The sequence below is a fragment of the Polyodon spathula genome, chromosome 2, assembly GCF_017654505.1.
Source record: "Polyodon spathula isolate WHYD16114869_AA chromosome 2, ASM1765450v1, whole genome shotgun sequence".
NCBI classification, from domain to species: domain Eukaryota; kingdom Metazoa; phylum Chordata; class Actinopteri; order Acipenseriformes; family Polyodontidae; genus Polyodon; species Polyodon spathula.
Window position 1 is genome coordinate 48,826,544 of NC_054535.1, and position 22,665 is coordinate 48,849,208.

The 22,665-nt window shown below is 34.7% G+C and overlaps 1 protein-coding gene across 1 annotated transcript in view; it reads left to right on the plus strand.

Annotated features, from left to right (window-relative positions):
* The window catches only part of LOC121297390 (teneurin-3-like), a 258,654-nt gene that overhangs the window by 37,919 nt on the left and 198,070 nt on the right, over positions 1-22,665 (plus strand). The window contains exon 2 of the mRNA XM_041223701.1: positions 17,995-18,297. Within this exon, the coding sequence (XP_041079635.1) occupies positions 18,066-18,297 (232 nt within the window). The 5' untranslated portion in view covers positions 17,995-18,065. The remainder of the gene's footprint in view (positions 1-17,994; positions 18,298-22,665) is intronic.

Here is a 22,665-nt window from a genome sequence, read left to right on the forward strand (position 1 = left end):
GATTTGCGGGGACAATGTCTCTGTGCACTTTAGCCCTTAATGCATATGTAATTCTGTATATACAGATGTAATTCTGGAGCGTTTCTGAACAAAAACGCTGAAATTGGGAGGGGATTTTGCAAATGAGTTCTATTAAATTTCATTTATTAAAGCTGCTGGTAATTGCGGGCCTCGTATTTGCTTGATTATTTTAAGAACTCTGAAAAGCAGGCATTAATTTGCCGCAATCAGACAATAAGCTATATAAAAGGTAAGGTGATGTGGGAGAGTTGTCTGCAGCAAGGAGACATTGTTTTTTTTTTTTTAATAACATTTTGCAAAAGCTAATTTAACCCTTCTGATCAAGTCAGTTTTGTAAGTTGCGGTTTGTAATACCGTATTGTTTTGCAAACTCCAATTTTCAATACATGTTTCATAGCTTGCATGACAAAAAAAGAAAGTCTCCAAATAGAGAGTGGTTCTTGGAAGCAACTAAAAAGTTCTCCCCACAATGGCAAAGCAAGGTTCTAATGAGAGCCTTTACTTCTAGAGTGTAGGCATTGTTATAAGAATGGTGGAGCAGATTAAGAAAAGATTACAATGAGGGCTCACCCTCCTCCTGTTATTTTAGTAATGCCTACAGAATGTATTTTTTGTAATATGGCATTCTGGTATTTAACAATACTGGTTCAGACAGTATTGTTAAATTCAAGTTTGAAAGAAAACGGTAAAAAAAAAAAAAAAAAAAAAAAAAAAAAAAAAAAAAAGAAGGAAAAAAAAAAAAAAAAAAAAAAAAAAAAGGACATAGGGACAGGTGACACGGTTAGATTGTAGCTAAAGCAAGTACAGTACACCTGGTTGTAGTCACATGTGAATAATGTATCTATATTATAGACCGTACAGATATGCTTTCAATCATACATAGTCAAATACACACATGCATAAGAAATAGGAGAGTTGTAACTGCATAAGAATTTAAGAAGGTCTGAGTTTCCTTTATTTATCTAGCTCTCTCAAAACCATGTAAACATCTAAGTTGTATCTAACATAATAAGTTAACAGAACCTATTGGCTGTGTATTTATAAACAGCCTTATAGCAGGATGGTACAAGTGGCTGAAACAGCTTTTTAATGGATCAATCAGTAGGGCGGTGGGATTCTAGTCCAGATGTCATGGTCGCCAGCTCCTACTCAGCCAAGATGCGATAGAAGTATTAAACTAAAACTATCAAACTATAGCACTGTAAATCAAGTGTAAATCTTTTGATCCTAGAGTTTAACAGTAAGCTAAGCTGGACAAACTTATTTTCAGTTGCAAGAAACAGTAGTGCATTGTTGTAACTGAAGATGGGTGTTGGAGTTGTTGAAAGAATGAGCAGAACTCTACAGAAGGGATAGTTGCTGCATATTTTAAAAAAGGTGTTTCCTTTTAGCACTGATTTCAGTTGTTGTATTATCGTGTATAACAAATTCATATGCAAGGGATCTGTGAAACCACATTCATCTTTTTATATGTGCATGTCCTGATTCCTACCTAGTTCCTAAGTACTGGTATTTAAGGTTTTACATTTTTCCTTTTTGGTTTTTCATTAGTGTTGGTCCATTATGTGACTAATTGCTTTCCCTCAAAATGCATCCAATTGTCATTTAGTCAAAAAAAAAAAAAAAAATAAATACATTATAAGCATTATAGAGGACTAGTGTGCTATATCTAAATGTATATTCTTAAATTAATTGTTGTTGCTGTAATATTACCAGATGGATACAATTACATTTCCTTTGAGTTGCATAACCCCACATTCAGTAGGCCCTGATTTAAATGGTTATTACTGCCATTTTTCTCATTACAGCACACATAGCAAAGCTAGAAACTCGTCTTACAAAAATGCATATGGCAGTTATTTATATTGATAACTTTTTATGGAGATGAATATAATTTGATACGTACATGTTTATGAAAAAAATATGACCCGTTTAAAAACTGGCAAACTTATTTTCAGAAATGTAACCCCCTCCCTGCCAAGCCAATATTGCCCACACCAACACATAGACATGTACATCGGCAGGGCATGCACCTTGCCACACTTCTCCTTGCTCATACTCCATCAACAGTACTTCTGTGTTCAGTTTGTTCCCTAGTCTTCCTACAGTACCTGAGGAAATCAGAAGAAAGAAGTAACCTATAGGAATAACATTGAAGGCAAGCTGATCATAATAAAAGCAGTGCTTGGTTACAGCACAGGATAGACAGAGTGGTTAATTTGCAAGTAGCCAATTTAATAGAGTTCTTGTAAAAAGAAAAACTTCTGAATTTCTGCCATTTCCTTTTACAATAACTCGCTGGGTGGCACTGAACACTGGTAATCAGTAAAACATTGGTAATTTAAAGCCTGTGACTGCACAGTACCGGCATTCATGTGTGTAGCTAGTGATAAAGCGAGGGAAATGAAAACAATTGCACATATCCTGAATTACAAGATATTGGCTTTTTACTGAAGCACCAACAATCCAAATTCCTATATGTAACTGTGCACATAAATACTGATGTAATACAGATAATCGCAAAGGCTTTGCTTACAAAGCAGATAAACATCTGAGTATCTAAAAGAGAGACCCATATACAGAATCTTTTATTTTTATGCAAATTTTCTTATTCTTTTTTTTTCTTTCTCAGCAATCTGGCTCACATTAAGTGATCAAAATAAACAATAATGAATTAAGGCTTAGCAAGTAACATCTATATCACAGTTCAACCAGTAAAAAAAAAAAAAAAAAAAAAAACAGTGATTCGTGTTCTTGGTGTCAGACAGGCTTACCCGCCATTGTTTTCACATTGACGATTACTTCCATGAAATACATTAAGGGAATAATATTTTGTTCATATTTATGCACTTTTTTCTACTTTTTGTAAAGTGTTACATTTTTTTTTATTTATTTAATGAAGCAAATAAATGTCTGAGGAACTTTCCAACAAAATGTTTTTGCTCAATTAACTTTTGGGCTTTTCTTTTATATACATTTAGATTTGAAGCAGCATTTTGTCCTTTCAGAGACTGACTAGGACAAGCTGTAGTTTTTCAGTGTATGTGTCCCATTTTGTGATCCAGGATGTAATGACTAGATCTCAGGTCTCCAGTTTTACCATTTGGAAGAAGCTTCTTAACTTGAATCTTTATCAAAAGGGCACATTTTGGATTTTAAATTGTCGGGTGTCTGGTACCAGTGGCTCTCAAAAGCATATCACGTGCTTTGATATTTCAGTTCTTGTTTACTTTGAGCAGCCATTTGATGTTCACTTTGTAACCACTAGGGCCCAACTCTGTATATATTTTAGAAGCTGCATGTTCACCTGTGTTAAATAAATAAATGACAAGGTGTTTTAACTGAGATAAGTAATCAGTGCAGAACAAGGTTGCAAGTCCCTTAGTCATTCCAGCCAGGGGGGCGCTGGTTTTGACTATGTCCTTGACAAGCCCTTCCATCGCTGTCTGTCTCACCATTGTCATTGCACTGCTCTATCTGCCCCTTCACCCCTGTTTCACCCACAATGCATTGTCAGACTCAGTAGGTTGATTTATCCATTGTGTAAGGTAGAAGACCGCCATATTGAAAACTGGAGATACCATGGTGATCAAATGAAAAAGTGCAGTCTATGGATATACACACACTACATTATAATCTACTTTGTAAGAAAATGCACAAAAGAGATTCATATATAAAAATATGGATATTAGTATGTTTTAATGTGAGTTTCCTTGTGTCTTGAGGCAACAGTAGGGTACTATGCATTTTTATTGTTTGTGTTCTCAGAATTTCTTCTTTTGTGTACACGCAACAGTATTATCACTGACAGACTGGGAGAACTGTTATTGTCGCCGATCGATTTTGTATATCACATTTAATAACTAGAATGTACCTTTTGCACACTGAAGATATATCATTGTTTTAAAATAACTGTGAAAAATAATAAAATGGGGAGCACAGGTCAGATCCATTCCACCATGCCCATTACCTTAGCTCAAATGAAAAGTCATCATGTCTGTTGTCAGAATGTAGGATTTGTGTAGTCATAATCCTTATCTATTTGTTAAAAATATTTAAAAAATGATTATCATTGTAAGACTTAGTCTTTAAAAAAAAGTTGCCTAAAATTAAAATGTATTTACACACAGATGAATTATTTGTAAGTGCTTTGCCATCTACAATAAAATAGTAAAATTGTATTTAGCAAAATAAATAAATAAATAATAAAATTTGGTACATATATTTGGCATATTTACCACTTAATAGGTAAAGATGACTTTAGCATTTATTTAATTGTATGTAAAAACAGGATATGTATTCCTGAGACTGAGGTTTTGGGGCAAGTAAATACAAACCAAAAAAACAACAGTTGCTGTGCCACAGTTGAATAGTCAAAATAAATATAGTCAACTAATCTTCACTTCACTAATACAGTATTATTAAATAATGTATTTGGTAATGTGTGGTGCTGTGTTTGTGTACGTGCAGTTGCTTTGCTGTTTGTGTACATATATTTTAAAACTACCTTTTTTTTTTTTTTTTTTTTTTTTAACTGTTTAGTAATGTTCTTAAATGTCATTCATATGAAGCTGCACTTCCATCCATCAGCAACAGCACTTAACAGTTACTTTCTGTTTCAATTAAAACTGCAGAATACAATAATAATAATAAAAAAATAGCGCTGCTAGTTTTCTGATAGTATACACTTTAAACACACAGTACTAGTCAATTGACTACCAGTTTCTGAGGTTGATTTTCAATTTTATAGTCGACTCATCAACTCTTTGTTGCTACCTTTAATACAGAATAGTCTATGTATACTCAGAACTGCTGTTTGCTGCACAAAGTGGAATTTTAAATGGTATTTTGAGGCAGATTTGTGCTCTCCTCTTAGTTCTCTTCAACAGTTCATGAAGTAATTTAATGTGTTATGGTAGGGAACTACATTCCCAGATATTTTTTTGTCTTGCATATAGCAACAGTCACTGCAGGAGCTCCACAAGCTTTGCTCCACACTGAAACCCCTGCTGGGATGAAGGCGGGCCTGGATTAGCCCCAGGCTGCTCTGTGACCAGTGCCTGGCAGTTCCAGTTTAGCCAACAGTAGAGTATTCAGCAAATAAAAAATTTGCATTTATCTCCCGGCGGGTAACCACTAACCCCACCACCAAGGAAAGCGACACCCCCACCATCTACACTATACATGGTCAAGATTTGCTAAATTTGCCATATCTCTATGCTAAACACAAATCCTAAACTGACCCACAGTGCTTCAGCGTGAGATGTGCTACACATAAGCGTACAGAGGCGCTGTGCCAGCTCATGTGCTATTCAGTACAATACTCTAAATCTGCCTTTTGAATAAGGACATCCCAAAAGTAAGAATGCATCTGCGATTGAAGGGATGTTCATTTTTATTGCAAGCTTTTACATACAGCAGATGATCTGTAAATATTCCCTAACGGGAGAGTATAAAGGTTAGGCTTTGTTTACTCAGACAAAGGGTTGTTTTATCATGTCTGTAGTCAGTTAAATAAAAGTGTGCCTGTGCTCTGTGATGCCTTTCTTTGCAGGTTTATTTATGTAAAAGCAGTGGTGTCTAATATGGAATTTACCAGTGAAGCTGTACAGTCATAAATATCCATGCTTCAATTCTTTTAGAATCCATAATCACTGGATGTCACATTCCGGTTCAATGCAAAAATAAGTTATATAGTATTGACATTTATTTTAGTATATACTTATATACTGTTAATACACCCTCTTCTCTTCGGTTTCAATATTGCTTGATTTATTTTTTTATCTTAGTTAATCTTGGTTTTAATCAGATATTTAATTGATACAGTTAATGCATCCATCTCATTATACAGTAGTTTGTTTTATTACTGATGCTATTATTATTTTATATTCCAAAAATGAGTTATCTGAAGTTTGTAGTCCATGTTGGTTTCTGATCTTGTTCATTATAAAATCATTTTTTATTCATCATACTGAAGTGTCAGCAGCTTGTAGGTGTAGCACTAGTTTGAAGTCTGGAAAGCATGGGTGGTGTGAGACCATTCTTAAAAATAGCAGTGACTCCAGAGCCTGAAAGAAAAGCAATTTGCTTCTTTTAATTTACCTTTGTGACTCATGCATGAATTCTGTAAGGCAGGAAGAGCAGCATCATTTTATATTGTTAGCATGAATTTGTTAAATGAAAGATCCCCAATGGAGATAGGGATGCACAGTAGTGGAGGCACCCTAATGTACATATGTCACACTTAAGAGTTTTACATGCAGCTACAGACCCACTTACCCAGTTTTGATAAAACTTGGTTAGGATGTTATTTAGCACAAATTAGCATAGTATCTGTATCAGGGGCTATATGGAGGAACCTGTCTGCCTGTATGTTGCACTTACATTGTAACATATGGTGGATGTAGATTTTACAATTATAGTAATTTGCAATATGTTCTTCAGTGTTATTGTAATAAAGTACAGTGTACTGCTGCATTGTGGACATTAACATTTTACTGTAATACTACTACTGCACAGTATTATGCATATGTACTGTGTATTTTAAAATAAATATAACCTTCAAGGACTAGCTATGTAGAAATATGACTTCCTGTTTTAAACATTGGCTGGCTTATGCATTCAGTTTAAAAAAAATAAATACACAAAAGATGTACAGTGAACGTTATCTGATTTGATTGAATTCCATTGTTTTCTGGCTGACCCCAATAGGCTGCCTTGAATTCAACTGGCTTCTGTCATGACTGACCTATTTCTTGAAAAAACATGGAGAAGAACCTTTTCATTAAAAAAAAACAAAACAGAAATGTACAATTTCTAGTCCAGCAGTCTTTTATTTTCAAGCAGCCTAGGTCCCATAATCCCTTCTCAGAACACCGTGGAGTTAAATCTAGTAATTCAATCTGTCCCTGCCGACAATCACAGGTGTGGCCATTCCCCAATTAGGTAATTGAGTGCTAATTGGGGAGAGCCAGACCTCCTTCGTTTGTTGGAGGAGTGTGTGCAGTGTATAGTGTACATTGTGCAGTGTGCATTGTGCTGGAACACCCAGCCTACTGGCAGTTTTTTGTTAAACCTTTTATTTTATTTTATTTTATTTTATTTTATTACTTTTTATTTTTGCAGCTTCTGTTTCTGAGTCTCTAATTCCTGTCGGTAACATCTTGGGCCACAGCGCTATCCTGTCATAATTCTGCTTGGAGATACATGTATAAAAACATATACATGTATTTAAACATATTCCATGACCTGAGGGACCTTAAAATACTTCCTGAAAGTTTTGTTGAAAAATATTGATGTTTGGGTAAATTACAAGACACTGTTTCACCTGAGTGATTGCGATGTCGTAATAAGCGTTTATTCTCAGGGTCTTCAGAAGCAATAATGGATGCTACTTTCAATTTATTTTCTCAAAATAAACATTTATAAATAAAATAGTTCTTCATTCCGTTATTATGAGTAATAACAAAAAAAAAGAAAACATATCTGATAAACCTCATTCTGCATGTTGCTGTAAATGTCTCCGCTGTTTAAAAGTGAAATTCAACCCCCAAAATGTCTAATTTTAATGACGTCATCAGCCCTGTAAGTGTACCTGAGGGCCCTCGGTAGCTGTTGACAATACCGAGGTACATGCAAGCATACCAAAGAGGCGAAGGAAGGGGTGTTTTCGGGCACATGGAAATGTATTACTGATTTGATCCCCATAATAATGGGAACCTGTGAGTTAATTAATAATACAAATAAATACAAATATGCTGTCTTTTTTTTTTTTTTCAAAATTTACTATATAAAAATATAAAATACTGTTAGAGTCCAATGCAAAATATGTATTGTTAGAATGTAGGTTTATTTTGATTAATTCCTACAGTTTAATAAAAAGTCATGAAAAACTCCAGTGTGGCATCACATCTACTGTTAGTATTCATTGAAGAAAGCTAGTTACCTGTAACTGTGTTTAAAAAAAAAAAATGAACATAAACTATTTATAACAAAACCCAGATGTTATAAATAAACGTTGTTTGATTTTTATTTAACTATGTAAGAATTTCTTTCTGTGCTGCTTTGTCTGCTCATATCTGCGGGAACAGGTGCTGCTTCTGCCGGTGTTGGTACAGCGGTGTAGTTTTCTGTGGGCGTAAGGCACAACTAGGTCCCCTTCTTCTGACGACAATGCTGTGCAAGATACAACATGCAGTCGTGATGTGCAGCACACCTTGTCAGGATTGTACTGAACTGCACCTCCTGACCTATCCTGGCAATAACAAGTTGCTCCAAACTGGCATAACCCAGATGTAGTATGAAAATTAATATGGTACATTCAGTTTTAAAAATATTAGGCATGTGGAAAGCGTGTTAATCTCGGGGACATCAAATTGTGTAACAGTGCACATCAGTCTAATAATCCAATAATTGTAAAAAAAAAAAAAATTACATTTTCTTTTTTTTTTTTTTTTTTTATGGGGGGGGGGGGGGGGGGGGGGGGATGATTTGTTTGGACAATGGTGATCACTTTGTTTTTTTAAGAGGCTGTTAGCTTAGACTTGACCACACCAAACATTCAGTAACATCTAGTTGTCATTCAGGTTTATGATTAGCAGGTTGACGTTCAGAACCGATAATCGTTATACTAATGGAGTATTTCTTAACCTTTATCTCAATTAGTTTTAAATATTCCTTCATGTACTGACACATGTCAGTCGTCCTTTATGAATAGCCGTTAATGGTCGTTAAATAGGCAGCTGTCGAAATCTGATCATGTACTCCCGTTTTCCTTTTAAGACAGCTGTTAACCCTTTATGAATAGACCCTTAATTGTGTTGATACAGGAATACAGATTTAGAGTTCTGTGTTTGTGTGTGTTTTTGATGCATTATAATAAATAATGCTGTGTCTGTGTTTGTAAAGTGAGCCTGGCCTTTTACTTATGAAGAAAACTACGGCTGAAATGATTTCTGTGGTGACATTTTTAAATATCTTTTTTATATATACAAGTAGATGTTTGCTAAGGTTTTATGTAAGCGTTATTTAAGACAAGCAAAAGGGGTCTGATGTGGCCGGAATGATTTGTATAGGTACGCACTTTACATGTGCTTCTAAGTAGAACAATTACTATATAACAATTATGTGAAACAATTTTATATAAAATGTACTTTCATTCAAAATTGTTGGATGTTAGTTTGTCCAGCCTAAATCCTCAAAACATACAAGACAAAAGAAATGGGGTCAGCCAACTCCTGACAGCACTGGTATTACCTGAACTAGTATTTAGTTTGGCAATAGTATCCTCTTACTTGGGGTTTAGTTATTTCCATGACTAATTTGAAAACATTAAATAAAGTAAAACACGCATAGAAAATTCCCATATGGACAGTTAAACAACAGTAAATGATATTCCTAATGTGTTTTTTTTTTTTTTTCTGGATAAAATGTAGTCAAATAAACAATCTGATTTATATGAAATAGAAGGGTACAGTTGCAGATTGAGCACCTATAAAAAAGAGAAACAAATGCAGTAACTGGACAATTAAGCAAAACAACAATAGTTAAACTCTGCAATTACTTTGCATGCACTGTATGTAAGTTAGCTAAATAGGATATTTGTTCAACAAAATCTTACAAGAACCCTTCATCAAAAAAAACAACCCCCACCACCATCCAGAACAGTTTCACGAATATCAAACATTATATAATAAAATAAAAAACAGAAAATCATTTTATTTTTTTCTATTTTGACAGGATAAAACTCCTTGAGGGGATGCATTCAGAATTTACACATAATAAGTCCCAAATGCATTATTACCGATTGATTTACATATTACCAAAAGGTATAGCTTAGTTGCTATCCAGCAGCATCAGAGCTCACTGTAAAGTGTGCCGTCCATTATGTTGCACTGATTGTATTTACTGTACCGTAGAGAGATAATCAGTGCTTGCTCCAAACCTGCTGCCCTGCTTTATTAAAAGGAATTCATACCACAGACACAGACCACCACCAAGAATATGATGTTATGAGTCTGATTAATACAGAGTGCTCAAAATCGAACAAACCACACAGATCATTAGCTAACAGCTTTGTGAAGCATGGAAAAAAGTTTAGTTAACCAGAATTAAGAAACACAATGTGATAATAGGCACTAATCTAAATGCTATGGTCCTTTGCTGAATTACTCTTTTTTTTTTTTTTTTTACTGGGTAATAGGCAATGTGCAATACTGGTAATTGAAATGCATATCTTTCTGATGTTAGTAAAATGCACTAAGCACCAATATAATGTAACAGAATCTCAAAGGATGGTGATTTCTGTGGCTAGCCAACTATCTTTAATATGGTTTGATGTAAAATAGTTGCCCTGCTTTTTCCACTGAATTTCAATGTAGCCTTGTTTTTCTTTGTTGTAGTGAGTAACCTTTAATACCATAGCCCCAGGTTTATGTAGCATTGATTCCCTGTCAACATCCGGTGTGGATTGCAGGAATCAAATACTTGTGAGTAACCCTTACAGGAAGACTTGAGAGTTGGATAGTACCCCTGGATACAGCTACATCAGGAGCTGGATGCTGAATAATGCCTGGCCTACAGTACTGCTGCCTCTTGCAAAGAAACCATTGTTCCATTTCCCCAAGTTCTGTATTGTTTAAGAAAACTGCCACTATCACAGAGCTGCTACCTATTATACTGGAAAATGTAAAAAGGTATCAAATCAATACATGCTTTGTAAAATACTGTACTTCTTGTCAGTCGCTATACATCCAGATGGACAGCAACAAACTGCTGGCCAATTAATAGGTGCAATTGGTAATCTAATGATTGCATAGCATTTACTGCCAAATTAATTTTATCAGCATGATTAAAGTGGGAGAGCAAAAAAGCTTTCTACAGTATAATTATTTCATTAGAATGCATCTGTTTTTTGTATTCAGATTTTGACCCAACCAGTTACCCTACCCACTTTTAGAATTTTCTTCTGCTACACTGTTCAAAGAGATTGGATATGGTCCGCTTGGTATTAGCCACACTGTCATTTCTGAAGCAAAGTAATCCAGTTTACAATTTCAAACCACGTCTTGGTTCAGGCATTTTTTAAGCTACCTTGGCAAGTTGGACTATTCTCAGTGTCACAGAAGAAACAAAAAATAGCTCCCAAACAAAGATTTGAAAGTATGTTGGTGTTCAAAGTGAAAATAACGGGTAAAAAATAACACCTTTGCTCTGTCCCGAATAAAAATATGAACAATCCCAAAATTTTATTTGCACAGGTGTTTTGTCATTTTGAAATAATGACCTGATTTACAGTTTGGAGTAAAAACTTTGAAACTTGCTCCCCACACACACACACAGACACACACACCATTTTTATTTGATGTGATGTACGTTTTTTTCATTATTTTTTTAACCTATGGTCAAAATACACAATACTGATATTATTAGATTGTGTGATGTATTTAAGCCAGTTGTTCTCATGGGACAGTTTTAATACATATATCCCCATGTGAGTGTGACCTTCTAATACGCGGTTGATAAGAGAGGGTTATCAGATCATGCTGCAAACGAGACAAATATGAGAAAACAATACACGCAGGAGAGTCCCTGGAATTGTTTTTAATTTTCTTCTGTTTAACCTGCCCCTGTCATAACTCGTTTAGAATGCTGAGAGCTGCGTGAGCCTCAAACGGAAATGGTTTTTGAATTGGGAAAAAAAACTAGCAAGGTTCTACATGCCATTTCAAAATGACACATAATCTATTTGAGGTTAGCATCTAAAATGCAAAGAGTTTTAAATGGGGGCGTTAACAGTAGCACACTGGAAACTAAAAATGCATGTATAGCCACTTCAGTGAAAGTCCATTTAGTAGTAAGGTGACTGGGGAGGATTTTCAAAGGGGAAGTGTTTTATGAACACTTTCATGTTGCAACACTGCTGTTGTTTGTAACCATATGGAACACACAAAAAAGCATTTTAAATACCCAACAGATGATGTTCTGTGAAGAAATTAGGATGCAGATGAAAATGTTTATATAACAGATTGTTTCATGTGACAAAGAAAGTATGTACCGATGATCAAGGTAATAAAAAAAAAAAACAAGTTCAGTCATCAGTTTGACTGTTTCAATTAGAGGTACTTCGAAAGCATCATGCCATTTTCTGTGGGGGTTTTCTTAAACCCATTGTGTACTTGTGTTTCCAAACGTGGTAAAGTGAAAACCTGCTTTCATTTCAGTTGATCTGTAATACATGTATAACCAACCACAGTCATTATCAACTTACATGCTTCCTTGCATTCATCACACTCCAACTGTAAAACATTAAACATTGGGTAATAGTAATTAATATTAAATTATGGATGAACCTAAAATACTTCATGTTGAATTCAAATCAGTATTTTTCTTTGTAAACATCTATAAATGAAGTGCTTATTTGTGATGCATTTTAGCCTACAATGAAACAGAACAATCTGGCAAATACCCAGTAATTTCCATAACAACATTGAACAAAACGCTATGGTATGCAGCAACACTTTTTAATCTTAGGCCCAAAAATAAAGGAATCCCAACTATAATAAAGGCATTTTAGTTCAACTGGAGGGACATGTTCAAAATAGTTGGACAGGAGATATATTCTGTCATGCAAAAAGTTAACTTTGTTTGTATATGAAGGTTTGAAAAACAGGTTTATGCAGTTATGTGAAAACCGTGTGACAGAGAACAAATTCAGTAATTCATTGTTTAACTCTATGCGATTTTAAAATGTAACGTACTTATTAAGCGTGCATTTTTTAACTGTTATTTTCCAAAATCAAATCAGAAAAAACCTATGTAGCAGTTTAAAAACAGTTTAACCTATATGCCGTAATTTGTTTTTTTGGGAGCTGGGATTAGCTATCCATGTCTGGTGGGTTCCACTTTGTCCCACACAGCTGCGGGTGAGGTGAGTCGTTTCCTTACAATCTGGAAAGAGCTTGGGTTTCACGGCATGCAGGGACTATGGCAGTAAATTAGAATGTAGTAGAAAATTTATTAGTGGTTGGTCAAATGTGAACAACTATCTCAAGTTTCAAGTTAAATGAAACTTGATCTGGGAATTTCTCTAGGGGATTGGTTCTTGGTGAAGAGTGCCCACAGTGGACTATTGAAATAGTGGTCACGATCATGCAGGAGGAGGCCTCATTTTATTGATCTTTGTTGTGTCTCTGTTTCTGACACAGAGATTTATCTCTGTAAACTATAAATCCATCATTCCAGATGAAAGAAGCACTGTCTCTTCTAACCTACACATGCTATAATCTAAAAGTTTAAAACAAACTAATCTGTCATTTGAAGCATTAATTAAAATATGCAAGACATTAAAGGTTTTTAGTTTTCAGATTATTTATATAGCATGAGATTTTCTTAGATGAATTGATGGTGAAACCCGTACCCAGGAACCAATATTTTTTCTCGTGTTAATTATGTGGCTACTCATAACATAGAAATACAGTAGGAATTGTCAAAGGAAAAACCTAAACAAGAAATACAATTTCCTCATAACAAGATACAAAGCCGAGTCGTAAGGTAATTTGTTTTGTTGTTTTTATTATATGAATGTGTTCCTTATCACTTCACTGTCATCCAGTGTTTATTAATGTGTATAGACAACACGGCTTAAGTGAGTTTTGGAGCTGTATCTGTGGCTACTCGCTAGCTTATTCCTTGTCACCTTTGGAAATGCCATCTTTCTTACAGCCTTGAAATTATGGGTTGCTTTCCTTGATGCCATTGTTACTTTAAGTTGCCTATTGAGGGTTAAGACAGCCTTTCAGCCTCAATTTCACACTGTTCTCCCAAGTAGCCAAACAACGATTCTGTAATAGCAGATTATGTATGTATGCTACAGATTATCAAGTTAAAACATGTCTTATTGTTTTGTGTGTGTGTATATATATATATATATATATATATATATATATATATATATATATATATATATATATATATATATATATATATCTATATGACGGGTCAGGGACTGAGATGAAATATGTTCTCAATGTACATGAGCCAGTGTACTGTGTTTTTTTTTAATATTATATTAATTAAAAATTTGATATAAACTATGTTGTTCAACGTATCTATTAATAACTGCGTGGCTTCCAATACGGGAAAGCTTAGATGTCAGTTTACTGCGTAGATATAGTGTATTACCAAAAGATCAAATAAGTAGTCTTTAGTTTATTCATAGAAATAAAACACAATTTACTAAATTATAGTGAGCGGCGTACCTCAGAAAGTCTTGAGCCTAAAAACCATAAACATGTTTTTATTTTAATGAAGTGGATTAACAAAGAAAAAGCATACACACACCAAAAAGCATACAGATTTAAATCCGTATGAGAGAAACATTACCCACACACTTACAAAACGTTTACCTGTTTTGTTTTGGGTTAAATAAAAAATATTTGTGGAGCGCATTAAGAGAGTGTGCTAGTGCTTCCTACTTTGAATGAAATATTTCCTTGGCAGAGTTTTCACACAATGCTGCTTTGCTGGATGCCATGTTTTAAAACAACAACAGTAGAATATTACCAATATATCGCAAAGAATCCCACAGCATGAAGCACATTTAACATTAATAACCATTCAAACTCAGACTTATTATTATTATTATTATTATTATTATTATTATTATTATTATTATTATTATTATTATTATTATTATTATTTCAATGTTTCCAGTACATAAAAAGGCTACACAAGTCCACTAATCTGAAGGGACTAAATGTATGTGTACTATATAGTATTTAAATATGTATCATTTAAATACACACAGACACAGATATGGTAGTTATTGCATTTTATTTAGAAGGGTTTTAATTCAGTATTATTATTTGTGTTTGTACATTTGTCATTTGTTTTTGTGCATCGAGATAAGGCTGTGCAAGCCACGACCTGAGATTAAAATTTATAAAAAAAAAGAATGTAGATGTTACAACTTGAAAGCCTTACAACCCTGTGCAAAAAAAAATAAAAAAATGCTGTTGAGCCTTTGCTGAGGACAAAGTGTGTATCAGACAATGGGAATATCATTCAGGGAGCTTGGTGTCGGAGTGGAAGCGTCAGCAGCGGTTATAAAGGTGCCCTTGTTTTCTCCTCTTTCTGTTCTTACTACAGAACAGAACAGAAGAGACAAATGATGTGAATTATTCACAACTCTGAAAGCTTACTATTGTTATTGGTGATGGCAGCAGCACAGTATTGAAGCCAGGATAAATGTGTCCTAATGCCTGACTCAGTAAAACATCAAAGAGCCCAGATCACAAAAACAATTTACAAAAAAAAAAAAAAAACAGGTGGAGGGGAGAGTATCATACTATAAGATGTGAAAGGGAATGTTTCCTTTTATTACCTTTATTTATAGAAAGCTGGGTCAAAGGGATCTCCGTTAATATTTAGCACTGATTTTCTGAAATGTAATTATGGAACAAAGAAGCTCAGTAAGGAAGATGTGCTGTTTCAGCAGGTAATCCTCCAAAGGAAATGCTTGTAGCAAAGCAGATCATTTAAATATACACAGAATATGGGTCATTTCATAGCGATGCAATATGGGGTATGTTTGAAAGAGTTGTTTTTGCTGTTAAATACATAACTGGATCATTCATCATACTTCAGGTTAACCAGGCAATAATTATAATGAATTAATGAGTAATTAAAGTAGCGATCTGTAATGTTCCAGAATAATATGAAGAACAATGAAGAAACGCGTTTCTCTTTGTTACAGTATTATGAATTTGTAATTAGTGCTGGGGATAATAGTTGAGTAGACACATTTTAATACTGCATAGTGCCACTTGGAGAGTCATACCCCTAATGTGGGTAAAAGTAATTCTCAGAAAGAAAAAAAAAAAAAGAAAACTGTCAGTGTCTTGTGGTTAATGAAAACTGCCAGGTGCTCCTGTTTTGCCCGGGCTATTAGTAACTGATGAAGCAAATAAGTTTAACATGTAATTGGCTCACTGGTAGCCCAGATTGTATTGGTATCTACAGTCTGAGGTCACATTGAATGTCCTTAGCGCGTGGACACATTCTGTAGAGCACAGTTCATGAGCTCAAAAGGCAGGCACCCATCATTAGACAGAGTCGCAGTCCATGATGACCGACTATAACCAGGTATTAAGATTCATCAGCCTGAGTAATGGTAGGCCATGAGTACAGATCATCCTGAGCACCTCTTCACCAAGTGTCATTTTTCCAGCTGACTTCACTTTTGATATATCTGAATCCAGTGGCTACTGCGGTTGAAATTTCATTTTGCGTGTTATGTTTTTTCAGTCTTTCTGTGTTTGCTTTTAATATATTTTATGTGTGATTAGTTGTCGGAATTGTTGAATTCACTGGAGATAATCAAAAAAGGTATTTTGCTAGGTTTGTTTATTGCTTGTTTAGGTTTGTTTTTTCTCTTGGATGTACTGAACAACACAAATTACAGATAAAATATCCAACATCAGCAGCACCTGGTATTGTGCTTCTGATTTAGATTTATGTATATGCAAAAAAAAAAAAAAGCTGTCACTAGTGCATCTTTCTTTTATGGTGTGTTTCATCTGAAACCTGCATTATTTTATGCTTATACTGTACTTTAAGAGTTCTTAGCTGACATTAACATAAACTCTTTCTTTCTTGCTTTCATTTTGTTGTGAAAAGATTTGTGTTTACAATCGTAATGTTGCCTTGTTATACGGGATACTCTGATCATTTAGACAGTAATCTGAGTTTCTCATACGCTTTACTCACAGCTCCAATGACAATCCGCATGTCCACTCATTCCTTGGTCCTTATCAGCTGCTGTGAATGTTTACAAGATAATAAACAAAGAGAGTAGGCAGCGTTACCCTCTCTAATGGTGTATGTTAACTGTTTCTTTTGGGATATAAATCTGCTGTACCATTGAAAAAAATGGTAGTTTCATTTCATTTCAAAATTGCAAGGCAAGTAGGAGTGTTAAAGGTTCTATGTTTGCTAATTCAAAACAACTATTTTCTTTTCCATAACATATATGCAAATTGCAGTGTACAGAACATGATTTGGCCCAAGGAATGGAATTTCCAAATAGCAGTTCAAATGTTCGCTCCCACAAAGGGGTGATTTCTTAACGTTAGTTAGACCAGTCAGTCTAAACAGACTCTAAGAAAAACGAGTACATGTTTAGAGGCCAAAATTGGAGATGAGCTGTACAGAAAGTACCAAAACAATTATTAATCATTCTTTCCTTTTTAGTTTAAACGCCCAAACTTTTCATAAATTCTACTGGCTTGGCAGTGTTATTTGTCTCTGATCAGTGAAACAGATTCATTGGAAAGGATATATATATGCAGGAAAACATTTGTTTTCTCATTAGCCTGACTGAAAAATCTGGTTTGTTTATCAAAGTATTTGCAGTGCAGTGAAGCATCCTAGCCCGTGCCAAAGTGTAGAACAGATTTCAACCGGAAAACCTTTATCAAAATATTTAGACTCATTACATGATTTGGAGTGTGAGCAAAATATGTTGCATTAACACTGACTGGAATGCAAAAAGGGCTTTTGGGTGCAGCCGTAAACAAAACCAGTAATTTCATAACATGACGTTGTTTTTTTGCTGCTCCGTTATTTTATTCAGTGCATTTACTTCTCTGAACAGTCAATTTAACCTAGCAGCTGTTGAGTTGTTGTTGTTTTTTTTTTTTTTTGTTTGTTTTTTTTTTTTTTTTTTGCATGATTGTGTTTTTGTTTTATTCTGGTTGTAATTGTGTTTATTGTATCTATGCAAGTTATGAGCTGTGATGTACCACAGTGAAGGCTAGTAATCAATTAAGAGTCCCCTTTTCACGTCCGCCATCCGTATCAGGAGTTCATGCATGCAAATGTTTGCACATAAGACTCCACGGAGATTTGTGAATCCTTGAAGATTAAGTGCTCAGATTAGTCTTATCTGACGCTGTCTGCTTTCTGTTTGACCAGGTAAACCTAAGCTGAATGCAGGGTGGAGTTTCCAGTGAGCTAGACTGCTGTGGACACAGAATGCCTCAAGTATGGATGTGAAAGAACGCAGGCCTTACTGCTCGCTGACAAAGAGCAGGCGAGACAAAGAACGTCGTTACACCAACTCCTCTGTGGATAGTGAGGGGTGTCGAGTGCCTACCCAAAAATCTTACAGCTCCAGCGAGACCCTCAAAGCTTTTGATCATGACTCTTCAAGGCTGCTGTACGGAAACAGAGTGAAAGAAATGGTTCACAGGGAGGCAGATGAGTATTCCCAGCAAGGTGAGCAGTAGAAGAAGTTTGTTTTGTTTTTGGACTGTGAGGTTGCAATACACATTGCAAATTGTTTTCTGGGCTATGTTATTAAATTGTTTTTTCACTGTGGATTTAGTCTCCTTTTAAACTCAACAGGTTTAGTTGCTTAATACCTGCACTGTTATATTATCAAGTATTATTCAATGACCAAACTGAAGCATTACTGAAGGATTTCAAATGGTTTATTGAGCTAAAGTTTAACTCAGTGGTATGAGAACCACATCAGAGATTTTCTTTTTTTTAAATCCAGCCATTTTACTGTTAGACACAAGTAGCCTAAAAAAGTAAATTTGCAGCACAATTTATGTCTCAAAAGAAAAGAAAAACACCAACTATAATTACAATAAGAAACTGCAATACTACTTCCAATCCAGTAAATTAAACCTGGTTTGGTAATTTCTTTTGTTGTATTATTCCTTTTTGAAAAAATCATAATACTAACGGATGTACGCATAATAGGTCAAATAGTCAGATGAGTTGTTTTAGAAAATAGGGAATACAAGCAAATAAAATTGAAGTAGTTTAAAAATTGTTAATAAATCGTATTCATTTTGAACCAACTTTCCCTATTTAATAAGTAAATCATAGATAATGTGGTAATGGTGTAATTATCAGCTTTATATTAAAACGTAGTGTATGTTATGATTAAAATGTCAGGAAATGATTTGTTACATGCATATTTTATATATAGGAAGAACACTGCATATCGTTAATTACAGAGTTATTAATTGTTGTGAAACAACCGTTAACAATAAATATTTGATTTAAAAAAAAAAGCATAATTACTTAACGTAATTATCTTATCATGATAAATTGTATTGCATGTTAATTAGTGTTTATTTAAAATGGAATAAAATGCAATTAAACAACCGTCCCTATTTTATTTTACAGTAATTGCATGCCACCTGAAGCAAGTCATTTCTTGTTTTTTCTTAGGAGACTTTAAAAACATAGCATAATCAGTAACAAAAATAACATAAATCGTTTTAACCTTTGGACAGCTGAGAATTGATATAATAATACAAATAGTGGCAAAAGCACAATTCATTGAACATGATTTTATTATAATATTATTATGAGGCACAAATATATTTTCCTGCAAGTGTTTTATGCTGTTATTGTTCAATACTATGACTATGGCTACTACTACTAATAATGCGTTTTCTGCTGTATTCTTCAGTTAACTCTTGGCCAATTGCAGCTTTTTCAATGTGTGTACCAATACTGGAACTGTAGAAGAAGAATTCCTATACTGTTGGTATTTTACATTTCTGTGTACCACTTAACATTTTGGAAATTTTTAGCCAACCTAAATATTTGTGTTTCCAGCTCTTGGAATATGGAATCAGTTATTCACATTGACAGCATGCTGGTAAACTAAGACTTTTTCCTTGTTCCTTAATAAAAAAGAAAACAAATATTATGCAGTATAAGTTTACATGAAAAGGATACAATAACAAATCAAAACCTAGTGTAGTATGGAGACTCATTTTATAAGAAAACAATTGATATGCATTCTTCAGTACAGAAATCCAAAAAATGACATGTGTCATTATTGTAATTGGATTATATATTAAAATATCCACATGAAAATGCCACATGATTTGCTGTGTGCATAATTATACTTAGAATTAGTGATTGGTGGTTTTAAATTAAAATGTGAATTTGTAATTTTATTACCAAGCAAAACACAGGAAATGGCTACATTCTTCAAAAGAATGTAAAGCATTGTTGTTTAGTCCAGGGGGTAAATGAAATCAAACACTAAGGCTGGTGTGCTTTCTGAGTGGCTGTGAAAATTATACAGCTTTTCAGTTTGTGTTTTCTCTTACGCAGCATCAAATTAAACAATTCTTTAAATTTAAAACACTGCAAGATGGGAGGAGATGGTTGTTTTTCCTTTTGTGAATCCAACCACATTTGACTGAAATAAGAGGGTCTGGAACCACGTAAGCACCCGTGTTAGGAGCACAGGAAGAACAGAAGGGAAAAAATAATGTATTTTGTCATTTATTAATGTAAGCATCTTGGCCAGATATTTACAGAAGATTTCAACACCCTACGCATGTATTCATGTCCTCCATGGTGCATAACTGTAGAACTGTATAAAAACAATAACTAGATAGATGGACACACACACGGATGTTTCTTATGTTTTTATATTGCACAAATGCAGCTCAACAATCGGGAATTTATATATATATATATATATATATATATATATATATATATATATATATATATATAGTAACTGAACTGCAACTCACTGTGGTTCATTGCCCCTTTAAAAACAGACCCAGGACACAGAAATTGATTTTTTTTTGGCACTGATGCGCTATTTTTAATAACACTCACAAAACGAAACAGAAACAAAAAGAAACAGCTGGCTCCCTCGGAGCACTAACTAAACATATGCAGGTCCCTGACTAACGCGCAGGACAGCTAAGCTGTTTACCTGACATATAACACGAAAACAAAACACGCACAGATTATCAAACACCAGGTTTCACACTACCTTTTTATGATTTAACACAACCGGGCTGTTTACTCTGCAGCCCCGTGCAGACTGGCTGCACACCTTAAATACCCTGCACCTAGTTCTAATTTACAATGATCTCCAGGTGCAGGAGATAACTAACAATAAAACAGATAACAATACAATTAAATACTAGAATTAAATTAAACAAAACATGCCTTTGCACATATTTTTTTAAGAAGGGGAAATCCACCCTATCCCTGCTACCTTACTCTATCTATCTATCTATCTATCTATCTATATATATATATATATATATATATATATATATATATATATATATATATATATACACACACACACACACACACACACACACACACACACACACACACACAGTGCCTTGCAAAAGTATTCAGACCCTCTCACAGTTTTCACATTTTGTTGCTTTAAAGCTTGCAGTCATGACACTTTGAAGTAGGAATTAATATGTGTTATATACGCAACCTACTCCACACATTCAAAGCAAAAACAAAAAGAAAGAAGTAAATAGATAATTAATATGAAATAAAAATGGAAAAGTCATGATTGCATAAATATTCAAATCCTTTGCTGTGGCAAACCTAAAATTAATGTAGTAGCACAAAATGACCTTAACAAGCCAAACAATTAGTTGAATGGCCTCTGTCTGTGTAGAATATTAGTAGTTCTCATGATTTCAGAATAAAAACACCTGTCTGTATGAGGTTCCTTGGTCAGGTAGTGAATTTCAAGCAAAGACTCAACCATGAAGACCAAGGAGCTTTCAAAGCAAGTCAGGGATAAAATCATTGAAAAGCACAGATCAGGAGAAGGCTACAAAAAAAGATCAAAGTCTCTGAATATCCCTGTGAGCACAGTCTAGTCAATCATCAAGAAATGGAAGGTGCATTGTACCACCCAGACACTGCCTAGATCAGGCTGTCCCTCCAAACTGAGCAGCCGGGCAAGGAGGAAACTGGTGAGGGATGCCACTGTGAGGCCAACAACAACTGTGAAAGAGCTACAGAGCTACAATGGCTGAGATGGGAGAAAATGTACATTAGTCAACAATATCCAGAACACTTCACAAAACTAGCCTATATGGCAGGGTGGCAAGAAGGAAGCCATTACTAAAAATAAGCCATCTCAAAGCAAGCATGGAAGCATCTGTGATCTCAAAGCACCTGAGTGATCCTGCAAAAATGTGGCAAAAGGTGTTGTGGTTAGACAAGACCAAATTGGAACTTTTTGGTCTAAATGCCAAGCATTACGTTTGGCGCAGACCTAACACAGCACATCTCCCAGTCAACACCATCCCTACAGCCGTTGGTGGTGCTAGCATCAAGCTATGGGTATGCTTCTCCTCAGCAGGGACTGGAAAGTTTGTTAGGATTGAAGGGAAAATGGATGTAGCAAAGTATAGGCAAATACTAGAGGAAAACATGTTTCAGTCTGCTAAGACTTAAAACTGGGGTGGAAATTCACCTTACAGCAGAACAATGATCCAAAGCACAAGGCCAGAGCTACACTGGAGTGGCTTAAGAATAAGAAAGTGAATGTCCTTGAATCATATTAAGAATCTGTGGAAAGACTTGAAAACTGCTGTCCATAAGTGATCCCCAAGCAACTTGAGAGAGCTTGAGCAAATCTGCCAAGAAGAATGGGCACAAATTGCACCAAGCCAGTGTGCAAAGTTGGTAGAGACTTAACCAAAAAGACTTTAATTGCTGCCAAAAGTGCTTCCGACAAATATTGAGTTGACGGGTCTGAATACTTATGCAATAAAAATATTTCAGTTTTTCCCTTTAGTTTTTTTTCACATTTACTGTAACTTATTT